General features: G+C 58.9%; 1 protein-coding gene across 1 annotated transcript in view; it reads left to right on the plus strand.

Annotated features, from left to right (window-relative positions):
- Nucleotides 1–26,266, plus strand: part of NTN1 (netrin 1) — a 161,127-nt gene that overhangs the window by 130,849 nt on the left and 4,012 nt on the right. The window contains exons 5-6 of the mRNA XM_044921594.1: nt 12,829–12,903; nt 25,953–26,261. Of these exons, the coding sequence (XP_044777529.1) occupies nt 12,829–12,903; nt 25,953–26,261 (384 nt within the window). The remainder of the gene's footprint in view (nt 1–12,828; nt 12,904–25,952; nt 26,262–26,266) is intronic.

Consider the following 26,266-nt stretch of genomic DNA (forward strand, 5'->3'; position numbering starts at 1 on the left):
GTGGTTACGCAGCTCAAAGGAGGTTGTGGGTGGAAAGCACTGGGGGCGGGCTGCCCAGGTGTAGACTCAGCACTGGGCAGGTGTTCAGGCTGGAGATGGGCTGAGCCCCAGCTGCATCACGTGGACGGGACAGGATCTGCCGGCAGGGAACGGGGTGACCCCAAGCCTTGTGGGGCTGGTGGCAGAGCCCGGTCTGGGGCCATCTTTGCGGTAGAATTAATCCTCTCAGCGTGGTTCACATCAGCTGGGGAGGACTGGGGGTGGGTGGCTGGGGATCAAGAGAAAATTCTGGATGTCCAGGAGCTGGTTCAGCCTGCCGAGCTGTCCTGCCTCCAGTCGGGAGGGCTTTTTGCAGCCCCAGAGGCTCTGGGCAAGAGGCTTTAATCTAATTACATGCTTTATTTGAGCCAATTTGTTTTCCAATCCATCTTGTTCAGCAAGAAGAAAGAGCATGCTGGGGACTCATGGCACCCTCTTGTTCCAAGTGGAGAAGAGGAGATGCTCTCCTGCTCACGTGGCCAGTGCAGCCCCTGACCTCTCCCAGCCTGGCCACCCCACCCCCAAAACCAGGCTGGAGGCCGCCCTGCCCCCTCTCCCCCAGAGAGGGGCCAGGGCTGGTGACCACAGTCATCAGCTGAGGGAGGGAAAGGCTGCTTGCTGCTCCCCTTTCCTGGGAGGCCAGTGTCCCTATGACTTGCATCAGGCCAACGGAAACGGGACAGGCTTCCAGGGCAGGTGGAGCAGGAGGGTGGGGGAGGTGCTCATTCCCATGGGATCAGCCCGGCCCACAGCCTTCCCAGCTTCTGCTGGACGAGCTGCCCTCAGCATCCCAGGCCCAGTATTTTAAATCTGCAAATATATTTTCATAACGAGGCAGCGGATTTAGAATCTGTGTTATTAAAGTCCAAACCAAACACCAAAGCCCTTGCACCCTCCCTGGAGAGGGAAGATTTATGGCCCGGCTTTTGTGTTTCCCAGCGTTTTCCAGAACTGTCTTTCTCCACCCTCCCTTCAGAGTCCTGCTTCGGGCCTTTGCTTGCCTGCCTTTCATGCAAACTCCCGTGTTTCAGGGTGGGGTCCCTTGAGGGGCCTGGTGTCTTCCGCCTTTGGACAGGGGAGCACGGTGATGGTAGCTGAGCGCCCCCCTTTTTACTCAGCTCATTCAACAAATGTTTATCGAGGGCTTACACGTGTCCCGGGCCCTGGGGAGAGAGCAGCGACCAAGGCCGTGGCCCCCATGCTCGGGGAGGGAAGCAGAAGGTAAACCAAACTGAATATGTGCTGTGTGGCAAGTGCTGGGAAGGAACCAGATCCCCTAAAGATGGGTTTGCTTTTCCGAACAGCCAAAAGTCAGTCAGTCCATATTTGAGTAAGAATTGTAAAAAAAAGTATATATATATATATATATATATATTTTTAAATCAGGTGTGCCCAGCAATCCAGTGAGAAATCTCTGATTCAGAGAGGTGCAGTAACGTGCCCAGAGACACACAGCTTGAATGTCCCAGGGTCAGCATTCCCAGTTCCTCGACAGCCTACCTGCTAACGTCCACCCCCCGCCCCGCCCCCGGGATCCTGCAGCCCTGAAGTTCATGGGTATTCTGAGATAGACCATTCCCGCTGGATCACATCCCGGGGTGCAGGTGGAGTTGGGCGCTCCAAAGAGAACAGGCCGAGGAGACCCGCAGGAGAGCCCGCCGGGGCCAGAGCTCGAGGATGTCACTTTTCAGCCACCAGCCGCAAATCCCAACATAGGCAGCAGGGCCTCCTGATTCGGGGGGGCCACTCAAGCCCTCTCCAGCCCAGCTCATGCCCTCTTTCTTGTCACAGAGATTAGCCGGCTTCACGGACGCCCAAGCCTAAACCCACGCTTTCTCGTGGGCGTCACCGAATAATCGCAAACATTGCTGACTGCGTCCCTCGTTTGGGGAGCCCATATCTGTGGGTTCGCTTGGCCAGGCAGGCTTGGTACCTCACAGGGGCGACTGCTTTTGGCTTATTTTATACCGCGATGTCTGGTGGGTTCAGCGAGCATTCAGGGGTGACCCGCACTGCACCAGGTGCTGGGACCAAGGTCCAGTGCTCCGCTGGGAGAGGGGTGCAGCCAGGCTGTTCTGGAACGTCGGATGGGCGGCTCCGGGTCCAGAAAGGATGGTGATCTTGGAGGCAGATGAGGCTCCTGCTGGGGGCCCAGACCCCTCCACACCAGCTGCTTCTTGGTTTGGGTCAGTTTTGTGGTCTCAGCTGAGGACCAGGGTCCGGCCCCAGCTTTCCCGCTGCTTGTCATTCACCTCGTTTAGCTGGGGACCCGCTGAGGGTGCTCTGAGTGCGGATTGGCAGGCGAGAGGTCATGTCCTCGAGAGGCCGTCTCTGTGTGACATACCTGGTCTCTGTCACCACACCATCGTTACTCCCTCCTAAATCCTGCACGTGGGCAGGACGGTTATTGTCATCACCGTGACCCCGTTTTGCTGATGGGGAAACTGAGGCTCGGAGTGGTTAAGGGCCCCAGATCATTGGGCTGGTGATGTGACCCCTTTTGATAAGAAACAGCTGCTTCCCCCGGAGCCCCTCCCAGGTGACTTCCAGTGACACTGTCGGGGCCAGAAGCAGGTACATGGCCAGGGTGGGCCACAAGGGAGTGTTGGAGAGTATTTAAATTGGAAACATTGGGGTTTGCTGTCTGGGAAGAAAGGAGAGTGGGTGCTGGGGAGGCAGTAGCAGATCTGTCAGACCCAGGTCTGATGGTTGAGCCGTCACAAACGGGTGGCTCTGTGGGAGGAAGTATGGGAAAGGAGCGCCCTGGGTGGGCTTTGTGCAGTGCGCCTGCCGCCCGCCCCTGCAGGTGCAGCAAGGAGACTACCCAGGAAGCCCTGGGTGCCCGTGGCCGTAGTTGGGGAAGGGGCAGAAAGGCAGGGCAGGGTTCCCCTTGGAGCACGGGGTGGGGGCCAGAGCACCAGCCTCGGCTCTAACCCGCTGAGCCCTGGGCCCCCAGCTTGATGCAGGAAGAGGATCCGGCACTTGGTTCCTGCCATTAGAAAGCACGCAGGTCCATACTTCCTCACTGGAATACGTAGCTGCACTCTGAGAAGGAATGAGGCTCCTGGGGCCGAACGACAAGGTAGGTTTCTAAGAGCTTGGGAGCTGGCTCTTTCTAAGGATAGCACAGAGTGGAGGTCGTGTTCCTGTGGCCTCAGGTGTGAGGTAGGAGGGTGAACGCCTCCCTCCTCACGCACAACCAGAGACCCTGCACCCCGCAGCACCGAGCAACCAAGGCCGGGCTAGAACCTTCTAGTGGCTTTGCATTCCATTTAAAATAGAATCCAAACCATACCTGGCCCCACATGGCCCATCAGACTATGTGAGTCGCCTCTCTGCCCCCTTTCTTCATTCACTCTGTGCAAGGCACCCCAGCCTTCATTCAGTTGCTGGGAGGTGCTGGGCATGATCCTGCCTCAGGGCCTTTGCACAGGCTGTCCTCCCTGCTTGGAACCCTCTTCCTTCAGATCTTCTTGCTCTGCCCCCTTCACACTGTGTAGGTCTCCGTGTTGTGTTACCTGCTCAGGGAAGATCCTTGGCCACTCTAGCTAGAGGAGCACCCTCACTCCCAACCACCATATGCACACTTGGCTGACAACTCACTTTGGGTTTGTCCCTTGATACTCATGTGTACGGAATTGCGAGAGAATGGAAGTTTGTGCGTGCGCGCACACACACACACTCACCATCTCTTGGGGGGATAGAGCACTTCCCAGTGGCAGGGGCCCCATGGATTACGAATACAAGTGTCACCTGGTTGACGACAGATATCAGCTTTTTATAGGATCCCCCATAAAGAAGTGGTCCCCATCCTCACTGAGGAGAGACTGGCTTCTGAATAGTCTTAGGGTTTTTTTTTCTTTTGAATACAAGAATTATATAGTTGTTATAGTAAAATGAAAAATATAGAGAAGCCAAAGCAAGAGCATAAAAACCAACCATGGTCCCACCAACCCACATTTCGGTGATAGCATACTCTTCTAGAATAAAATCCAAACCCCTGCCAAGGTTGACCAGCCCCCAGGGACCCCTGGTCTCTGGCTGCCACCCCCTTCATTTGCTTCCTCCCTCCTGCCTGGCCCTTTGCTGCTCTGTGTGCTTCACGGAGCTAAGTCCTTGTCATCCTTGATGTCACCTCCCTCAGACTGGCCTTCATAAATCCATCCCCATGCCTGTTCTCCACCAGCGCACTCTGCTCATCGTCTCCCCTTTATGAGTGTCACTCTTGGGTGAGCGTGATCACACCCATGTTATTGACCTGTCCCTTCCTGCTGCAAAGCCCCCATGACTGTTCCTGAGTACACCCAGCACCTCCCAGCCCTGGCCATGCGGAACTCGTTTAGCCAGCTTTGTAAGGGGGTGAATGGATGATAACTTCGTAGACGTGGGGGTGCTGCACCAAAGGGTGTGCATCTTTCCACGGTTTTGACATTTCGTTACCAGTTGCATTCAGAGAAGAGGAATTCGCACCCCTACCTTGTTGAGTGTGCCTGTGTTTGCCTTTGCCTGTTTGCGAGCCACAAGTCCTGTATTCCCATTGATTTAAGCTGCATTCCCTTCATTACTTGAGATTGGCCATTTTACATCTCCTTGTCCCTCTTTGCCCCCCTCCTGTGAATTGCCTGTTCTTCTCCTTTGAATTTTAAGTTGCTTGTCTTATTGATTCGGAAGAGTTCTTTATATATGAAAGACCCCAATCCTTTGCTATCTGTGTTGCAAATGCTTTTGGCTTTTTTCTAGTCATTTGCTCACAAGGTTGCATGCCTAGCTCCTCTGGCTGTCCATTGCTGGGGGCTGCCTCATTTCGCAGGGGGGTCCTTGGCTTTTCTGCCCCAGAGCCCCAAGTCAGAAGGGCATTGTGTTATAGGAGGCAAGTGGGGCTTAGAGGTGTTGGAGTGGACGGGCAAGACCAGTGTGGGCTTAGAGAGATGTCTGGGTGCTCAAGAGCTGCCTGTGAGCCCAGCCCGGCTCTCCCGGAGAGGTGGCTGAACCCTGGGTACAGTGCTTGTGGGTGCAGATTCTAAAAATGTGGTCTTACCGGGGGAAGAGCATTAAGTCACCTGCAGCCTTGGACAGAGAGGCGAGAGTTGGCTTCATGAGGAGTGCCTCTTCCATCCTCACCATGCCTTCCCTACAATGGCCTCATTTACGAAACCCACGGACATCTGCCGTGTGCAAATGGGACTCTGGCCTGAGGGCTTCCAGGTGGCTCTGTGGCTCCCGGTCAGATGAAGCCAAAATACACTTCCTCTGGGCAGACTGGCCTCACCTGCCTTTTGTCACCTGCTGGTGGGCAGAGTGGCCCTGTCGAAATGGATGGAGCCAGCAGGGGGTCCCTCCTAGCCCCACCCCCCTGAGCTCTTCCACCCTGGCCAGGGGGCGACCAGGAACCCCTCCCTCCCCTGCACCCAGCTGGTGGAATCTGCCAACTCACCCACCTTTCAGGCCTCAGCCTTGGGATGGACCTCGGGGGCTGGTGTCCCTTGCTCATCCCCCCCACGGCCCCACCTTCCCGAGCCTGACAGCCCAAAAGCAGAGAGGCAGGGGTGCTGCTCAGAGTGAGACCTTGGCCAGCTCCCCGCCCTGCTCCGAGGGAGGCACCAGATGCAGCGCCCTTGGCTCCGACCGGGGGACGCTGGGCGCCGCCTGCCATATGTTCCGAGATGAGCTTCGATCCGGCGAGCAGGCCTGCCCAGCAGGATTTTTGGCACCTGGGACACAGGAGGCAGACCAGAGGGATGAGCTACCCAAGGTGGTGGGAGAGGAGGCGGCGGCTCGGCCGCTGGGATTGGGCCTGTATGGCCCCCTCTTGGCTCTTGGCTGTGGCTTGGTCGGGGGAGCAGGTGGGGGGGATAAAAGGGAGGTCGGCTGCTCCCAGGAGGAGCCAGGACGCCAGCCAGCCAGGATGGGCCTGCTGTGAGTCGCAGATGGCAGCCTCCAGGTCTCCACAGCTCTCCCGGGTCCCCGTGTCCCTCCCTGGCAGCTCCCTGTCTTTTGGGGCAGGAGGATGGGAGTGGCGGGGGACCCGGGTATTTCACTGTATTTACCTGTACTGTCAGTTCGAGCCCCAGAGGGTCCCCTGAGAGAGTGGGGGCCGCCGAACATCCTGCTCACCCCTCACTCGGTACTCCCGTGCAGGGGCAGACCGAGGCGCCAGGGCCCCGCCACTGGTCCGGGGAGGCTGGGACCCCGCCGGGCAGAAAACATCGGGCCCAACTGGTGAATGAGATCAGTCGGCTGGTCTGCAGGGTCTGTGTGTGGATAAGCTCATGCTGGCTTTTATATCAGGGTTGAATCATAGGATGCTGCCCCCCCCCCTTTTTTTAAGTTGCAAAACGATCGATTTTAGGTTTTTGCACGTGGTCCAATTTCCACCTTTTCCTGTTTCTGCCCAGATCAAGTAGCATTGGATCCAGAGATTCTTTGTCTCTTCTTTAGTTTGACTTGGTCATTTACGTTTTCCTAAAAAGTCATGCAGTTCATTCCGTGTCCAAGATTTCGGCCTAAAGCTGAATACTGTAGCAGCCTTATAATTTATAATTTATAATTATAATTTCGACTCTTACAATAGTCCCTTCCTCATTACTTCCTAACGCGCGGGTCTGATTTCTCTCTCGTATTCCTAATTAGACATGACAGTGTTTTGTCTGGTTTTTGTTGTTGTTGTTGTTTGGTTGTTTTTGGTGTGTGTGTGTGTGTTTGTGTTTTAAGTTTATTGGTTTGGGGACTTTCCTGAGAATCCGTTTTTGGGGGTGTTTACGTGTGAGTTTTTTCTGATGTTCCATGCTGTTACTTTCTACTTCTGCTGCCAGTCTCTCTCTGACTTTCTTTCTAACTTCTAGAGTTGAGTACATATATTTTTCATTCTTTTCTGTTTAACACTAAATCCTGTTTATTACATTGCAGTCAGGAAATGTGGCCTGTCTGCTTCCAGCTCCTTTGGAATTAATTTAGCATCGTTTTACTGCTCAGGTTACTATCTGTTCCTTTTTGTGTTCCTAACACTTTTGTTCTTAATATATTTCAATAAGATGTTATTCCACACAAAACATTCTCTCTTTTTTTATTACGAGGCAAACTTCTTAGTTAGTGGGTGACGAACTTAGAACTTCTTTAAAGAAGCTTACAGCATCTTCTTTCAAAGTTGTAAGTTTTAAAAACAAATTGCTTCATTTAGTGATGTCCCTCTGAAATGGTTATTTTAATATTTTTTAAATCCATTTTTCAGTAGAGGGGTTGACTCCGTTAAGAGGCATTGTTTTGTTTTTAGATAGTTGCTCTTCTGTAATCTTGATTGATCTCAGTTGCTTTTTATATATTCCACTTTTTCTATTTTTCTTTTTTTTTTTTAACATATTACCTATAATTAAAAAAAATTTTTTTTTAAGTAAGCTCTACACCCAACTTGGGGCTTAAACTCACAACCCTGAGATCAAGAGTCTCATGTTCTACCCACTGCACCAGCCAGGCACCCCCATATTACCGGTAATTTATTTCCCATTTTCTCTAGTGTTTTGTGGTTGCCTTTGGACTTTTCAAAAGCACTATTTGATCTAATGGCTCTTATTTGTCAGAGCCAAGCAGGGAGGAGCATGTCTTACATTCTACCTACTTAAGACTCATTCCACTGCTTGGTTTTTGTTAATATGATCTAGGTTTCAGACTACATTTTATAGTTATTTATACTTATATGTATTTATACTTAGATACACACGGACGTTTTCTTTCAAACATTTAAAAATTATTTTGACATTTGCCTTCAGTTTTAGAACCAAATATGAAATCTCCATGTTCACAGGTTTCCGAGCCCATGACCAATGCATTCGTAGTGCACGATCTCACCAAGACTGTCCCCTTCTTAAACTCTTACTTTTGATTCATGTCATGGTTGGCTGGAAAACATTCTCAAGTACCTCTCTCAAAAGGGATGCATGATAAGAATATTGTTTGTATCCTTGCACGCTGGAGAATGCCTTCTGCTCATTGTGGCCTGCACACATATGAGACAGTCTAGCTGGGTATAAAATTCCTCAGTCACAGACTTTTCCCTCCTCAAGACCTACAGGCTGGCTTCTTTTTGTTGATTTCTAATCCATCTATAATTTTCCCTCATCCTCGTATTTCATATGTTGTGCAAAGATGTGTCTGGGTGTCAGTCTCTCTTCCTTGATGTTTTTCCAAAAAGTCAGTGAGCCTTCTCCTTGTGCCTATGTTGATCTGCCTTCAGCTCAGGAGTCCGATCTTCGATCCTTGTTTCTATCCCACTGCTTTTGTTCCCCATTGTATGTCACCCTCCACGTTCTCTCTTACATCCTTACCATTCTCTCCTTCATGGTTTCCACGTCTTTATCCTTTTCCTCTAGAATTTGCGAGAGTTTCCCCAGTTTTTATTCTCTGTGTGTCCGAATCAGGTGTCTCCAGGATCGTTTCTCTTTGCTGCTTCCAGAGTAAACTGTGCTACTGAGTTTTTAGGTTTTGGTTTTGGTTTTTCCAGCTCTTCTTTCTTTCCCGTGTCACGTTCTTAGTATTGTCATATGGCCTCTTCAGCTCAGGCTCGTCTTCCCTTCGGGCTTTCTTCTCCAATTTCACAGAGACCATGTCTTTTTAGATCTTTCTTAGTCTGCCATGCCGCATTTGGTTACACGTTGTCCGTGGCTGGCGTCAAGTCCCAGCAACGGACTTTGAATACTTGTGATACAGACTGTATGGCCTGCAAAGCCTAAAATATTTACTGTTTGGCATTTTGCAAAAAAATAAGTAAAAATTGCAGATCCCTCCACTAGCACAACAGCTGGATACCCATCTCAGCTGCAAGCTGGATGGCAGAGGAAGAGATGCAGCTCTGGCCCTACTCCCTGGCTCCTACCAGTGTTTCCCCTTGATTCACTTTTGCTCCATGGAGATGGTATCCTTCTATCTATACCACCTGATTTCCTCATTCTCTGCACCAGTAATTTTGATAAAAATGCAAGTTGAAATATGCTGTCTGTCCTTCTGGGCCCTACCCTTCCTTAAGCTTCTCCTCCCTAGAGGAGGGCACCACCCCCAGTGCCCCTGCCTACTTCCTGCCCATTTGCTTTCTGGTTCTTGTCCCTGTGCCCTCTCTTTTTTCAAGATCTTCCTGTGCGTCGGACAAAAGGCCGTGTCTTGAGGTAAAACCTTGGACAGGTTTTGCTCATTCCAACACCATCTGCCTTTAATTAATAGAGATTGCTCCCAGATTCCAACATCGGGTCATCTATCAGTTTGGTTTTTGGCGTGAGTGTGAATTTTCATTTTTCTCATTGTCTTTACAGCTATTTTGGAACCAAACAAGGAGAGGCTCCATGGGTGGCTGCCAAGTAGATATGCCATTTTGAAGGAGTCAGAACTGCATGTAAAAGTTGTGGTTTGTCCATCTTGAGGCAGTCTCTGTGGCTGTGTGTGTATTCGATAAAAGAAGAAAAGGCAGGAACATTTTCCCTATCCAGGGACCACTTGTCCAATGACCTCAGTTCTCTGGAATACACCCAAAACAAAGAGTCCACAAGCCGCCAGATAGCTGCCACAGTGTCCACGTTCTGGACGTTATTCACATTACCCAAAGGAGAGCATTTCCGTCTCCCTTATTGCAAGCCGACTTACCCGTGTTTTATGTACAGTTCTAACAATCTCGGTCTTTGTTTCCCTGGCTCCACAACCAAATTGGAATCGGCAAATCTGAAGGGAGTAGGGAACATTTTACAATGAGCACACTGACCTAAGAAGTATTTCTGGGGCACCTGGGTGGCTCAGTCAGTTGAGTGTCTGTGTGCAGTTCAGGTCACCATCCCGGAGTCCTGGGATGGAGTCCCACATCGGGCCCCCTGCTCAGCGGGGAGTCTGCTTCTCCCTCTCCCTCTGCCCCCCCCCCCATTCATGCTCTCTCTCTCACTCTCTATCTCAAATAAATAAATAAATAAAATTCTTTTTTAAAACAGAAGTATTTCTGATGGACAGACAGGAAAGACATAGGACCCCCCCCCCCCCCCGCCGCCCCCTGCAACAACTATAAATGCTCAGAGGCTAGCGCCGTTTCCCAGAAGAGCAGGCAGCTTAGGGTTCTCTGTGTGAGCACCCTCCAGTGTGAGTCCACAACCACCTCCTCTGAGCCTCTCCTCTGCCAGTCTTCATGCTCCGTGCACCCTGTCCCCACCTCCCATAGCTCCAGGTGCTTCGGACAGTGGCTCCCAGGACCCTGGCTGGCTGCACATCAGGCTCCCCTGGGGAATGTCAAGAATCAGGACATGCAGCCTGCCCCCTAAACCAGGGAAATCAGGTCTTGGGGATGGGACCCAAGCATCAGTGTTTTTTAAGGCTTCCAGCTAATTCCATCATATGGCCCAGGCTGAGAAGCCGGGCTAGTACTAATATGTTCTCATTGGGCAGGGAATGGATGCCACACGTTCTAGGATGATTTCTGTCCCAGGTGGATACTTAGTTCTGGAAAGAACCACTGTAGATGTCACCAGGAGGGAAGGCAAGAAGTGAGAGCTCGAGGTGCCCTGGGAGGAGGTTGTCACTGGGCTCTGCCACCATGCCTTTGGCCCCACAGCGTGTGGCTTACATGCGGCAGGTGTTCTAGAACCTTCCTGAGCCCCAGCTTCCTGGCTTTCAGGCGGGACCAGCGGGGCCTCCCTCGCAGGGTTGCAGAGCCCGCGGCTGCAAGGTGCTGTCCTCACCCCCACCCCCAGGCTGTGTGCCTCAGGAGGAGGCAGGACGTAGGTGATTTCCTGCCGACCGGAATGCAGCCCCTGACGTGGGCCAACGACTTCTGACTTGGGTAAAAAAATAACAAGAAGGCGAGGAGCGAGGGGGTTCAAGGCTGTCCCAGGAATCAAGTCACCCAGTGCCGCTCGCATTCCAATTAGCTTCCCTAAGTGGCAAGAGCAGGGAGGGATCCCAGCCAGCTCGCTCGGGACCGCGGGACTTATGCACAACCTGGATTGGGCCGTGGTGGTGGCTTTGCTGTGCGTGCCATCTGTCCCTGAGCTGGCCGACACGTGGCCCAGGGCAGCTCCTCCCCAGCGGGAGGCGCGGTGCGGTGGGCCTGATGCTTGTGCCCCTGGTCTGTGCGTTTGGGCCGCCATCTCCTCGCCTTGACTTTGGCCGCCCTAGAATGCAGGCCGCGGTCTCTGGACGGCCCTGGCCCTGCCTCCCGAGAGGTGCGCCCTCCCCCGGTCGCCAGCTAGCCAGCCAGCCACCTGGCAGAAGCCTCTAGCACGGTAGCCTCCCGGTGCCCCTGGCAGGGCGTCCTGGTGGGGGGCGGGGGGTCCCAGGGCTCAGACCACAGGGGAGCAGGAAGGGGGGCTGCTTTTTTCCCCCATTTCCTGAGACTGGTTCCCAACTGGGTGCCCCTCCCCTCCGCCCCCCCCCCGCCCCGGACCCGGGAGCTGGCTCAGGAGAAGCAGGGGGCTGCCGGGCCCGTGGCCCCCAGGGCAGTGGGATGGAGCTGTTTCAACTCTAACCGAGGCACCAGTCAGTGAATTCTGGGACCTGGAAGGAGGCAGCCACCTTCCATGGGGCCAGACGCTGACTCTGGGGGCGGGGGGGTATTGCTGGAACACGGGGTACTCTTCATGCCCCGCTCACATTTGAGGGGATCCACCAGTGTTTGCTGAGACGCAGCATGGCATAACCAAGAGCGCAGTAATCAGGCATCCCACGTCCGAGTTCAGAGCCCAGCCTGGGCACTAGCTGTCAGGGATGCCTTGGGCAGGGGGTCTCCGTGTTCTGATCTGCAGAATGAGACTACCACCCCCACATCAAATTGGGCAGGGGGTCTCCGTGTTCTGATCTGCAGAATGAGACTACCACCCCCACATCCAGGAACGGTGGTGAGAATTGAGCGAGGCCTGGCACGTCGGGCAGTGGTGTGGGGCAGGCCGGGGTGATTTCTTGGGCCTTGCTGCCGGGCTGGCCAAGGGTGTCGGTCCCCCGCGGATCCAGCCGAGCAGTCCCAACCCCTTGTCAGAAGAGCGGGGAACACTGGCAGGGAGAGGGCCAGGCTGGGCCAAGGTGGGAGGCTTGTTCCGGTGGGTGGACATAGGCCACCCCCAGGAAAAGCAGGCCCGGTGGCTGGCAGGCCCTGGGGGGCCCTGTGCTTTCCGCCGCGCTCACGCTCCGGCTTCGAGAAGCGCCCGACGGGCTCCCCGGTGGACGCAGGCCCGGCAGCCCTGCCTCTCAGCAGTAGGGCCCATTAGAACTGAACAACTCTTCGCAGGGCATTCTATTTGCACACTCCAGTAGAGTGGACACCAAAGGGGTTTTCTAATGCTTCATGGGCTGCTAATTTCCTCCGTGACCTCTTTTGTTGGGGTCTGACCCCAGCCAGAAGCTCTGCGCCATGCAAGCCGGCGCCTGACACAGACCCAGGGCGCGGGGTGACAATGAGGCTTCTATCAGCTTTAATCAGGCTCCGGTTGGGTCTGAAGAACGGGGTGGGGGGAATTTGTGTGGCGTTCAGAAAGCCCTGGGTGGCACAATACCAGAGCCCCCAGCGTCCCTCATGGAGGCCAAGGGGGCTCCAGGCAGCGGCTGAAGGGTTGGTCAGGCCACGACGTGGGGGGGTGGGGTGGGGTCGGGCGGGGGCCCTTTGTCCCAAGCGCCTCTTCAGAAGGCCGGGCCTGCCCTGAATGGCTGCCCGCCCGGCCTGGCCCATGGGTATCACAGGCCCCTAGGTATCTGGGGAGGCGGCCTCCCCCTCGGCCCCCAGCCTATTCATCGCCAGCCTAATTAGGTTTTTTTGTCTGTGTTCTCCCTCCCCTGCAGACTGCGATTCCTACTGCAAGGCCTCCAAAGGGAAGCTGAAGATTAACATGAAAAAGTACTGCAGGAAAGACTATGGTGAGTGCCAGTCCCCTTGTCTGGCGGGGCCCGCGGGGGCCGCGTGACCAGCCAGGAGCCCGGCTCGGGGGCAGGTGGCCCTGGCTGCTTGCTGGTCGTGGTGTCCCGGTGCCTGGACGGGGGCCTGGCTGGCGAGATCCCACGCCCAGGGAACTTGTTAGCTCTTCCTCCAAGGCCCTTGGAGGCAAGGGGCACGAGGGGCCTTCTGGGGGTGCGAGGGGCTGCAGGGGGGCACGAGGGCTGGGCTCTCTCTCCCTGGCAGGAGTTCCCCTGCGGCTGGGATTCCCAGTCTGGCCTCTGGCCTTCACTCTGCCCCGGGTGGGGGCCTGTGTGGCCTCAGACTAGTCGCTTCACCTCTCTGGTCTTCCGTGCCTTCATCCGTACGATGGGCTTTCAACCTGAGTCTCCCTCCATGGCTTAACGTGGGGTGGGGTCCTCCAGGCAACAGGAAAAGGGGTTTAAAAGCCTTCTGCTCCTTCCGGAGGTTGACTCTGCAAAGGCTGAGGTGGGCCGGGGAATCTGCATTTTAAATGGTTCGCTGAAGTTTGAACGCATCTTACAGAGGGGTCCCTGAGGGTGCTTTGCAGCCAGGAGCTGTGGGGCTGACAGCCCTGTCCCCTGAGCCGTCAGGCCTGGGGTGACCCAGCCCCTCGCTCACTACACACCAGCGCCCCTGCGCCCCCTCTCCGTCGGGCAGCCGTGCCCGCCTTCTGTACGCACTTGCTGGGAGCCGCCTCATGCCAGGCTGCCCCGGGGGAGGTAAGGAGCCGGCTTTGTGGCGTCTGGTCCCTCCGTCCCTCCGGGACCCAGGGGCGCCCAGCAGCCCGGCCTGCCGTCTTCCCGGGGCCAGCCGTTGCAACCAGACCGAAGGGGTTTCTCTTTAATAAGGACACGCGTCAGTCCCGTTGAGCGTAACGAAAGGCATGAGGGAACCCAGAGGAATTTTGAGAACTTACAAAACGTAATCATTGTACCCCGTGAGAGTGTGTGTAAGTACACGGATACACACACACGCACACACACACATTACACACCCCACACTGGAGCCCAGAGCGCCCCCCACCCCCAGGCCGCCTGGCCTGCCCCTTGATGGGGGTGCGTCCGTGGGTGGCCCTGTTCAGACCCCCGTAGGGCCCGCAGCAAATTCCCCAAAGCCCCTTTCAAGTGTTTACACCAGACACAGTGCAGAAACGTCTGACTCCCGCTGGAAAAAGAACAAGCTCTGAGACAGTTTAAGGATAAAGGGGGTGCTGTCTCTGAGCCCCGGGGACATGCACAAGAGAGGGATGAGGGCTCAGGCAAGAAGGCCCAAGGGTTCTGTCCCGTTCCCAGGCGTGGGGCCTGGGGTTCAAGCGCGGGCTGTCTGCGCAGGCCCGGAGAGCTCGGGGTCGGAGAGAAGAACCCTGCCCAGGACAGGGGGCAGGGGGAAGGAATGGTGGGTGTCCTTGGGGAAGGATTGCTTTGAGTTTTGTCTGGAAGCATCCTTTGGTGCACACCTGAGAGGGGCTGGAAAGGGAGAGCCAAGCTGTCCTTCTGGGAGGGGCTGGCCCGCAGCCCCTGTTCTGTTCTAAAAGTGAAGAAAGGAAGAATTAGGCTTTTTAAAAGTTACCAGAATAGCTCCTGCGTTCCACCTGGTTCTACCGACTTGGCTCCATTTTGTTCTCTTCTCTTCTTTTCCTCCGTTGAGTTCGGCTTCCCTGACCCCCAATGTTCCGGGGGACCCTTGTCCCCCTCGGCGCTCTCCTGGCCCCCTACCAACAGGAAGGCTGAACACCCTCTTTTTGCCAAAGGGGGCCAGACACCCTCTTTTTTATGAACTCAGAGGGGCCCCACAGGCTTGTTCAGGAAGGAGGGGGCGGCCCCCCAGGGCTGGGCAGGGGCCCACAGGTGCAGCCAGAGGCCTTGCGCTGGGGCTTGGGGGGTGAGGTGTCATGATTGGGTTCGCAGGACTTCGTAGAGAATCTTCCCTGCATTCTGTTGGGACCACAGACCCCCGGATAACATGTGAGTGGGGGCATCCCTCACCTGCCTGGGGCAGACCTGGGCCGGCGCAGGGGTGCGATGAGCAGGAAGAGGACGAGGAGGGAGCTGGCCTGGGGGTCCGCAGGGAGGTGAGGCGGGCAGAGCGGGCCAGGCCAAGGAGGACTGGGGACCGGGCTTCTGAGGGGCTGCACCATCTCTGCTCTGACTGACACCCGGCAGGGAGCCAATTAGAAAACGTAAGCAGTGCCCTGGATGTTCCAGAAGCTGCTAATGAGCACCCGGGTTTACTGCCCCTGCCAGGTGAAGAGCAGGCCCCAGGCCCCCTTCCTCCTGCTGGGGACGTGGAGCTGGGTCTCCGCTGACCTGGGCAGCAGGCGGCAGGGGTGTGCGGATGGGTCCCGTCCTGTGTTCGCTCTGGCGCGTTCCCGACGAGAGGGGCCCGGCGCGGGCAGGGCTGGGGTGGGCACCAAGCAGGGCAAGGAGGACTGGGGTCAGGGGAGGGCCGCAGGGCCAAGCCCCGCCATGCTTCTCACATCCCGAAAGCACCCCAGGTGGGGAAGGGTGGCCCGTTGTGTTCCCGTCTGCAGGGAAGGGGCCCCACAACCTGGAGGCACAGAACCCTAACGTGCTGCGGGACTTCGGGCAGGGGCCTCACCGGCCTGGGCCTCAGTTTCCTGCACATGGAGGTGTCATCCAGGGGACACGATGTCCTTCTGGATGAGACCCGATCTGCTCGGGGCAAGGGTGCAAGGTGATGCTGTGGTCTGCGGCCACCCGGCCCTCTGTTGCCCTCGGGGGGACGCCGCCAGCGAGCCGCCCATGAGGGACGGTTGTTTGCATTATTGCCCAGTGTCTTAGCGATGCCGGCCAGCTCCTGGGGGACCCCTCGCCTGGGAGGGGCCCTGCCTTGGTGTGAATGCCCCGGTGGGTGCTCGTGTGACGGCGTGCGTGAGTGTGCACGTAAGGGTGTGCACGTGGAGGTGTGACTGTGCGAGCAGGTGCGTGTGTGCTCGTGGGTGTGCATGAGTGTGAGTGTGGGCGTGCGAGTGGGCGTGTGTGTGCACGTGTGTGTGCCAGTGTGGGCGTGCGAGTATGGGTGTGCTCGTGTGACAGTATGTGTGCGTGTGCAAGCGTGTGAGCATGGTGGTGTGCACACGTGGGTGTGCATGCGTGTGTGTGCTCGTGTGACAGTATGTGAGCATGTGCGTGTGCAAGCGTGCGAGCATGGTGGTGTGCACACGTGTGCACGTGCACGCGTGTGTGCCATGTGTGAGTGTGCACACGTGCCCGTGTGTGACCACAGGTGTGGGTGTGCTCGTGAGTGTGCACGCGTGAGAGTGTTGTGTGTGACCCTGAGTGTGATCCCTCTTTGCACACTCATGGAGCGCCTGCTGTACGCCCTATCCTGACCTGGGTGCTGAGCTTACGAATGTGCAGGAGACGCCAGCTTGGCCCTCAAGGCCATTACAGTCTAGGAGGGGAGAAGGGCACACAGACGAGAGCTGGGAAGGTGGACCACCCTGAGGTTCAGAGGCTGGTTCTCCAGAGAGGGTGTGGAGGGAGGGCTTCCTGGAGGAGGGGGCCCCCAGTAGCCAGCGCTCACGGGGCAAAGCAAGGCTCCCAGGCAGAGGGAGGAAGAAGTGGAAACAGGCTGGGGAAGTGGGTGCTGGGTTCGGGGTGCGGGGGCCAGGGAGACTGGGGAGAGGCCCGTGTGGGCCTCAGCCGCCACGGCCACGTGCTCAAACCACCCTGAGCCCACCGAGAGCTGCCTCCTGCCTCTTCCTTCTCCCTGGGATTCGAAAGTGGGGGGCAGACAGACAGCGCACATTCTGAAAGGTGAGATCATCTCACTTTTGCCAGTTCTTGGAAAAATTATTCGTTCCCAGAAATGTTTATTAGTCACCCCTTTTGTTGAAAGACATTTTGGCACCGCCAGATGGAAAAATCAAAATGCTTTTCACAAGATGATTTGTGTCAAGAAGGCCTCCTGAGGTCCCGCAAGGATCATTTCTGGGGTATAGCTCAAAGGGGAGACTCTGTGGGGGGAGACGGGGCTCGCCAGGCTGTGCACGCGCACGCTCCTGCTTTCTCGGGGCCCGTGGCAGAAGCGGGCTGGGACCTAAGCGGAGCTGTCATTCACACCGACATCCCCCCGTGCGCCCTGGGACCTCCTGTGGCCTCGCCAGCCCCGGGATGGGGCACCTCACTGCCTTCCTTCCCGTCCTTGCTGAACCCACGCGAACACTTGCCCGCGATGCTGAGACTCACCGAGATCCAGTTACGTGCTCCAGACCGGGGACTCCAAAGCTCCAGAGGCTTCTCCTCCCCCGGGCCAGGGCCCGGAGCCTCTGGCCGCACAGAGGGGGCACAGCTGTCCCTTAGAAGGCTCAGGAACGCGTTTCCCCCCACGGGACCCTTGACTCCCTGTTCCTGGTAAGCCAGATACATCCTCCTTGGGAAACCGGCAGGTGTGGTCCCCGTGGTGTTGGGGTGACGTTTAGAGATGATGGAGCCGACGTGGCGGACGTTGTGGCCGGGCCTGGGGGGGAGCTGGCGATGGGCATGGCCGTGTGGGGGAGGGAGTCGCGGGCCAATCCCTGATGGGGGACAGGTGTGGGGGTGCCCGTGGATTACCGTGGAGCTGGGGGGGACAGCGTGACGGGGCCTGGCCCTTGCCTGGCTCTCGTCCAGCTACTCAGGCTGGAGATCAGATGGGGTCCGGGGAAAGGCTCCTAACTCAGGCCTCTTTTTGTCTCACCAGCCCCAGGGACGCGGGGGCCCCCCCAGCAAAGGATGGCCTCTCCCCTCTTAGCACTCCCTCCCCTTCCGTTTCTTGACCTTGAGTTCAAGAGCTATTCCTGATCAGGATCAATCCCGTTAAGTGTGGAGAACTGGACGGGTTCTCAACCCCGTCCCGGGGGCGATGCGCCTGCGTGTAGAGCGGGCTGCGATCTCGGGGCTCGGGTGTGGGTGCGGATGTTTCCCCGTCCCTGGGGGCCGTTCCTGGGAGACGCCACGCCCCCCACCCCCAGAGCATCCCCCCCACCCCCAAGGAGCGGGACGCAGAGCAGCCGGCAGCACGTGGCGTGGTGTTTCAGAGGCTCGCTGACCCTTCCCTGGGGGTCACTGGCCCCCCTGGGGATCCTCCGATTTCCCCAGCCAGATGTGACCTCCCCTCGTCCCCAGCCCCAGAGGGCCAGCCCCATCTGGAGGCCAGATGTGGAGCTGGGTCCGCGTGAGTCAGGCCGAGGTCGAGGAATGCGGGTGACCACCAGGTTGGACGGGGAGGGCCCAAGGGCCCCCGTGACCGCTTGACGGAAAGGCCCCTGATCCCGCAGGGTGCTGCGCTGACCGGGCCCCCCACCACCCTCCCCAGCACAGTGACCCCCTGTGCCTGCAGACAGGGGAGCCCGGAGCCTGCGCCTCCCACCTCTGCCCCTCCCAGCCAGCTGCAGGGTGCTGAGCTCCAGAGGGGCCTGCAGGCGGCCGGGCGGGCGGCTCCCGGCTGCGTCAGTCCCCCTCGCTGGAGCTTCCTCCCCTCCTCTCTCACACTGTTTCCTCTCCTCTGAACATCCTTTCTTAGGGAGGCAGGCGGGAGGGGAGGCTCTAAGGGGCCAGCGAGCCTGGCTAATGAGAGGTGTCTCCTCCCATTTCACAGATGGGGACGCGGAGGCTTGGAGGCGGCAGGGGCAGGGATCTGTCCAAGGTGCCTGGAGAGCCGGGCACCCGGGGCTGGGGACCCCGGCTGTGTCCCACCCCTGTGACGAGCAGCACTTGTCCCCCCTGCTCACTGGGGGCCTGTCTCCAGGGTCACAGAGCATCTCTCAGTGACGCAGGGCCGCCCCGTGGCAGGGTTCTGGTGGGTCCTGACGCTGCCCTGTGCTGGGAGCAGTGCCCAGCACCCCGTTTCTGCCCCAGGCCTGCCCCCAGTGTTGGCACGCCTGCCACGTGCAGCTTGGCCCGGCTGGAAAATAGGGCCAGGCCCCCGCCCCCAGACCCGAGGGCACCCTCTGGAGCAGGCTGCGTGCGTGGCAGGGGACCAGGGACACCCTTCCAAGTGCTTGCAGGCACCTGCTTGATGCCCCCAGGGGAACGTGGCTGGCCAAGGACTCTGGTGCTGTGGTCTGGATCCCGCTTGGCTCCTATTTCCGGGCCGGAGGCCCTTTCTTCGGGGCTCCTTGCAGAAGCAGGTTCCGTCCTTTGTGTGTGGATTGACTTTTAGGAGCTAGAGCTGAGTGGGGTGCATGAGAGGGTGCATGAAAAGACTCGTAGCTGCTGGACGCCCCCACTCCAGGGCTCCAGCTGGGGAGGCGGGGCCGCCCTTTGAGCTCCTGCGAAGGGGCTGCCTGGAGGTGGTGGCCTAAATGAGGACTGGGCTGTGGGCTGTGTTTGGGGACCTCAGACGGGAGGGATCTGGGGGGGGATGCGGGGCCTGGACTGAGGCCATATTTGGGGAGGTCGACCCTCTTGCTTTCCCCTCCTTCAGAGGCCAGAACCCCTCTGGTGCACCAGCCTGGGGCGGCGCGCCTCGCTGGGCCTTCCAGGGCGGGCTGGGAGGCAGGTTTGGTCGTCAAGCATCTTCTGGGCCTGTGTGAGGCCATCCTCTGGGGGTGACACTCTGGCAGCTCTGGCCAGGCCTGGGGTGGGGGGCGGGGGACAAGCCAGGCTGTTTCAGTCCCTCCTGACTGGGAGCGGGGGCCCTCTCTCCCTTTGGCTCCTTTGAGGAAGAGACCAGCCCCGTGACGAGGGCGCCCCACTGGGCAGGCAGGGCTCAGGTCCACTCTCCTACGTGAGCCTCTGGCCAAGCGGGGCGGCCAGCGCCCCACCCCTTCTCACTTGTGAAGGGGGTGCAGGTGGCCAGGCCCGTTGTCCAGGGAACGGGGCTCCTGTCTTCCCCAGGGTTTGGCCCTCCGATTCCCAGATCTCCCGGCATCCCCTCCTCCGCGGACCCCTGTGCAAGGAGATGGTCCCAGGCACCTCACCCCTCTCCCCTCCCAAGAATGGAGCCTAAGCACTGGGGCCTGGCCAGGAAACTGAGGCAGCCTTCACATTGCTCTTGGTTCTGAGAGAGAGAGAGAGAGGCAAACCAGGAGTTCTTTGCTGAGAAGTAAAAAGGAGGGACCCTCAGCCAGCCCTAAGGTGGGCGTCCCCGCCTTCTTTGAGGTCTGAGGTGGGACTTTTTTGGGATGGCAGCCCGGGGATTCCCAGGGACTCCCGCGGGGGGCTGTGGCCCGTGGCCTGGTCTGGCCACAGTGAGCCTCCAGCTCACCACCCCGTTTCATGGGGACGGCCGCGACACCTCGAGGTGGGTGCGCGGGTCCCGCCTCGCCGCCCCGCACCCCCAGCCCGCACGCTCGCTCGGTGCCCCCTGGCGGGTCAGCATCTCCGAGAACAAGACTTGGCCGGGCTCCGGCCTTTCTTACCTTCACGGGGGACTGGGAAACATGTGGTCAGGGCTGCATTTTATGAAGTGGCTGCAACTCATGACACACTTTCTATGCCGGGAGATTTATGGGGCTGCATGGTTTTCATGGTTTCCGTGGGGTTGGTGTCCTCCCCCATTCGTCCTGCCGCTGTCTCCGAGACAGATGGGTGACAAGCCTTCCCCGGCTGGACCGGCCCAACAGGAAGGTATGGCTGGGCGGGCAGCCGGGTGGGGGGAGGCCAAGGGCTGGCCACCCAAGCCTCCTTGGGAGGGGCAGCTGCTGGGAAGCCCCTGGGGCCCCCCCTGAGCAGCCCATAAATCCAGGAGACCTCCGGGCAGCAGGAAGCCTCCCCGCGGAGGTGTCCCAGGGCTCCAGGCCTGTGGGAAGAGGGAGATAGTTGGCAGCCCCTCTCCCCACCGCGGGCCAGTGCCAGGGCCCCTCCCCCAGGGCCCGGCCCAGCAGGTTGTCTCGGGCTGAGCCAGCAGATGATTGAGCAACAACTGTATACTCTTCACGGAGCAAACAGGTTTCCTAGAACCTGGCCTAGGCCGGGAGCTTTGATGCCAGCAAGAGGTCCCCAAAACCTACCAGCAGGGCATAAGTTGGCTTGGAGCTACTTCCTGTCACTAACTGTCCCGGGAAGGTGGCCTTGCCAGGTCCTCCGAGGGCCCAGAGCTGACAGGCTCTGAGTCTCTTGGGTCAGGGCTGGAGCTGGGGAGGGAGGCTCGGAAGGACCAGAGGCTCCGGACAGAGAGGACAAGCACAGGACCCGGAGCTTCTGACTTTTTAGGTTGCCTTTGGTGGCCCGAGAGCCTCCCAGCGTTGGGACCCATAGAGGTGGAGGCTTCCTGGAAGGAAGGTCTGCTCCTATAGGACATAGGGGGGCCTTGCCCACCCAGCAGCCGAGAGGACCCCCAGCGCTGGCCAAGGCACCCAGCCTGCCCTGGGCCTGCCTCCGAGCCCCCCGCCCACCTCCGACACAGGCCGTTCTTGCTGACTGTGGCCTCGGGGGCCTGGCCCTCGGGGGGCTTCTCACCCGCTCCGAGTCACGGCCAGCCCTGCAGCCGAGGGATGGAGAGGTGCGTGCCCCCAGCCAGCCCAGCAGCAGGCTGGGATTAAGAGGAGAAGTCAGTCGTCACAGCCCTGCCCTGGGGGCTGATAAGTCCTTCCTGTGAACCCCGGGATTGCTAAGGGGGGGTGGCTGCAGCCCTGCCCTGCCTGCCGCCTTGTTATCGGAGCTGTGCAGCTGACCGCAGCTGGGGGGCTCCCAGGCCAGGAGTGCAGCCTGGCCCCTAGGACCTGGGCCGCGGAGGCCAGCTCCTTGCTCCCCGGAGCCCGTGAGCGCTCTGCTTGCCTTTCCACGGGCATCTGCCCCGTTCTGCAGCTTTGCTCAGGGGCGCCCACGGAGAGGGGGGGCTGACCTCACCCATCCTGCCTCGTAGGCTCCAGGCCCCCCCCGCCCCCTCCACAATGCCTGCTTTTGTCCGGGCGGAGAGCAGGGCCCCAGGCCCCGGGTGCACAGCTCTCTTGCAGCCTGAGCCCTCATTTTGGGGGATGAGCAAGGGCTCAGCGTAAGGGAGGGCGTCCGCGGTGTGGACCCCGAGATGCAGCCGCTTATCACTGAGAGAGGGTCCCGAAGCGCCAGCAGCCTGGGGGCCAGGCTCCCCGGCGCGGCCACTGCCCGTTCTCAGCGTCAGAGAGGGACCCCTCCGGCTGGTCCCTGCACGCCTGTCCTGGTCTCATCTCCAGCTGCCTTTCTCAGGGTCCTCTTCCGCATTTCTGAAGATGGGATGGGGGACCCTCACCGGGCCCCCACGTTCTGCCCTCCTGGAGGCCAAGCTAGGACAGCGGTGCACAGACGGGGGTGGGGGGCGGCTGAGGCTCATTGGCCTGGTGTTGAGTGTCGTCGTGTGGGTGTAAGGGGCACGCCCGCAGGGATCGTGGTGCTCGGATGGGCAGAGCTGCCTGTGCTTGGCGCGCGTGGTGGGCGATGCCATGGGCCCCCAGGAGACCCCAGCCATCCCGGGCCCCCGGCCAGCAGGCCCCGCAGAGGTGGCGGCCGTCCCCACGCCGCGCTCTGGCGGGTGCGGCCCCCGAGCGTGCGGAGTGGGTCTGCCTGAGGTCACTGTTTCAGTGTATATTTTGAATATTTTCAGCTGTATGTGCACGGCAGGGACTTGGCCCGTGCACTGCGTGTGCGGCTCATACTTGGTGGGCTGTGTAATGTGCGGAGGCGTTGCCAAGGGCAGCGGAACTGCGGATTTTTTCCAGCATAATCATGAATTCTACCGCCACCCTCCCCTGCCCCTGCGCCCGCCTGTGCCGTCCAGCTCCAAGGCCCGGGAGCCGCCGGGAGCTGCTGGGGTGGAGGGAGGACGGAGACTGTTGCTTTGTCCCCCTGGACCAGCGTGCACCGCTCTGGTCCCTGGATTCTCGGGGACGGCAAGGTGTTCGGGGTGGGGTGCGCCTTTGGGCTGCGTCCTCAGTGTTGAGCGGATCCCCTCCAGGCCTGTACTGGCCGGGCCTGGGGAAGTGGGGTGGGGGTGGGGCTGCTTTGGATGCCTTGCCTGGTGTTCCAGAGCATTCCTTCAGGGGAGGGAAACTCCAGACCCGGGAAGGTGGGTCGGGGGTCTCCAGTCCTCCTGCTGTGTGAAGGGCCACGTTCTTGCAGCCCCAGAGAGTAAGAAGGGCCAGCCCAGGGCCTGACCGGGTCCGGCTAACTCTCTCCGGCTGGCCCACCTCACCAGGGCTGCCCTCCCGCCTGGCTCTGGGCTGACACCCAAGATCCTGAGCCCCTAGTTCCAACCGTACAAGTTTGCTCAGGCTGCCAGAACCAAGCACCACAGGGTGGGGGCTGAAACAACAGAAATTTATTGTCTCACGGTTCCGGAGGCCGGGAGTCCGAGATCGAGGTGTCCGCACGTGGCTTCTCCGGAGGCCCCCCTCCTCGGTTCACAGACGGCTGCTTCTCGCTGTGTCCTCACGGGGTCTTCCCTCTGTGTGTCTGTGTGTCCGTCCTGATCTCCTCTTCTCACGAGGACACCAGTCATATTGGATTAGGGCTCCCTCTAATCACTTCCTCTGAACTCCATGACCTCTGTAATGACCCTGTCTCTGAATACGGGCACATCCTCAGGTCCTGGGGGGTTCGCACGTCATCCTATGAAATCTGGGGCCGGGAGACACGGCTCAGCCTGTCACACCACGAGACGCTCAGTGCCTGGGGTCACAGCCGCGTTCCCCCGGCGCCTTCTGCAGCATTTTTGCGGGGCCACCCCCTGCCCACCCCGGCTGGATGGGGGAGGGCCCCGTGGCTGGGCCGGGGGTCTGAGATCCCACCCAGGGAAACAGTGGCATCCTGACGGAGCCTCATTCTGCATTCAGCTCAGTCCTGAGGAGAGGAAACCGGGGTTCTCAGGGACACCGGCTCCCCCGTCGCTTAGCCGAGGGGCACTCAGTTGCCACGGTGACCTCCGTGTGCACAAACACACGGCCCAGCCTACTTCTGCGAGCTGGAGAGGGCTCCCCACCCCACCTCAGAGTTCACACTGAGTGTTGAGTCCCTTGGTGACAAAAACATGGAAACGGTTGCCATGGCAGCCATTCTTTGGAGCCCTCAGACTGAGTGCAAAGTTCAGGATGCCCAGGAACGGCTGAAATGGAATATGGGAAAATCTGCTGCATCCCTCACCCCATAAGGACGAGCTGGAGGGTGGCGGACGCGCCCCTGGGCCCCGCCGTCCCCGAACCTCCCCGCATCGTGGGCCAAGCGCGGGGGCAGAAGGGGAGCAGCAGGGAGGGCCCTGGGAGTGAAGGTGGCAGGGTGGGCCCCAGGGACCGTGAGAGAGGCTGGTCGGCATGGGTGGCCAGGCCCGGCCATAAGCGGGCAGGTGATGACCGCTCAACATGCCCCGGGGACATGTCCTCGTGGCTGTTGGAGCCGCTGAGCTGGCCCACGGCTCGGTTTCTTCAGGTGTAATCTGGAGAGACGAGCTGTTGCTCATTTTCCAGGAGGGCTCAAGTCCGCTCATCCGCCAGGGCCCTCTTCAGCCTGGTCCAGGGGTGAAGGGTGCGGGGGGTGGCAGGCGAGCTCAGCAAGGGCAGCGTGCCCCGTCCTGACCGCGGGGATGGGGAAGATGACCGGGTTTTCCTTGGTCGGTCAGTGCAGCAGAGACCTCTCCCTTTAACCCCTGGAATGATTATGTGTCCCCTCAGCAGTTCCCCAGCTGGGCCCCACGGGACTCTGCTAACTCAAGATGCACTAGCCCAAGAGGCCTGCAGTCAGAATTATTTGGGAAACCAACACATGCATACACACGCACGATTTGTAGATTCAAGGCTCTGAAAAGTCCTGCAGTTAAGGAAACCTCTTGACTTTAACCCAGAATTTCACAAACCCATCTAAGCAAAGTGCCCCCTCTTTTTCTTTAAAAGGCATTTCCTCCTACTTTTAAAATACCTCCTGATATCCTGCAGAAATGACATTTATTAACAGTCACTAGGGCACTGATTCTCAAACTGTATTCCCTGGAACAACAGCAGCACCACCACCTGTGAACTGGTGAGAGAGGTGGACTCTGGGGGCCCATTCCAGATCCGCTGAATCAGAAACTCTGGAGTGAGGCCCAGCAATGTGTGCTTGACAAGCTCTCCGGGGGATTCTGATGCAGGCTCCAGCAGAGAACCCTTGTACCAGGGGACGTTTCGGGGGAGAATTAGCAAGGGAATGGCCTGGGGAATTGGAGAGGGTCAGGAGGGAGGGGGCGCAGCACCAGGACCCTGGACTCCGGAAGGGGTGCCACGTCCACCTGGAAGGGTAGGTTCACGGTACTCTGCACCTGGCACTGAGATCCCATCATGGTTTTCGGAGACTGGGTCAAGGGCAAGGTGGTGTGTCTGGAGGTGCCATGAGGCTTTTTTTTTTTTTTTTTTAGATTTTTTAAATTTATTTGACAGAGAGAGACACAACGAGAGAGGGAACACAAGCAGGGGAAGTGGGAGAGGGAGGAGCAGGCTTCCCGCTGAGCAGGGAGCCCGATGCGGGCTCGACATCAGGACCCTGGGATCACGACCTGAGCCGAAGGCAGACTCTTAACGACTGAGCCACCCAGGCGCCCTGCCATGAGGCTTGATGTTAAGTGCTCGGAGCCTTTGGAAGTGCCACGGCGGGAGGTGGGGGGGCACTAAGGAGGTTCCCACCCAGCCTGCGGGGAGTGATGGTTGCTGCTGTCACAGAGTGCACCTGTCCTGGGCAGGCAGACTCGGCCCAGAGTGCTGGGAGGCGCGGCGGTCAGTTCCTGTAAGCTTCTTCTGGTCCTGCCGGCCAAGCCCCAAACGCAGAGCTTCAACCCAGGCATGAGTAAGGCCTGCTGGAGCAGCGGCCCGGTCCAGGCATCGCCAGGTGGGGTTCCCAGGATCAGCTTAGGCACCACCCACGCGTGCCCCAGTGGGGTACCCTGTGCCGTCCCTTCCCAGCTGTGCCTTCTCCATCAGACCGGCTGCCCGGTCCTCGGCTCCGAGAGGGCTCGAGCAGGCAGGGGCCACCTGACCACAGGAGCCGGGGGTTTGTGTGTGTGGGGGGGTGCCCAGGCGGCACTGTCCGGCCCCGGGGCCCACTCTCCCGCCTGTGCTTCCTTGCAGCGGTCCAGATCCACATCCTGAAGGCGGACAAGGCAGGGGACTGGTGGAAGTTCACGGTGAACATCATCTCTGTGTACAAGCAGGGCGCGAGCCGCATCCGCCGCGGTGACCAGAGCCTGTGGATCCGCTCGCGGGACATCGCCTGCAAGTGTCCCAAAATCAAGCCCCTCAAGAAGTACCTGCTGCTGGGCAACGCGGAGGACTCGCCTGACCAGAGCGGCATCGTGGCGGACAAGAGCAGCCTGGTGATCCAGTGGCGGGACACGTGGGCGCGGCGGCTGCGCAAGTTCCAGCAGCGCGAGAAGAAGGGCAAG

Source organism: Neomonachus schauinslandi, chromosome 15 (genome assembly GCF_002201575.2).
Source record: "Neomonachus schauinslandi chromosome 15, ASM220157v2, whole genome shotgun sequence".
Classification (NCBI taxonomy): Eukaryota; Metazoa; Chordata; class Mammalia; order Carnivora; family Phocidae; genus Neomonachus; species Neomonachus schauinslandi.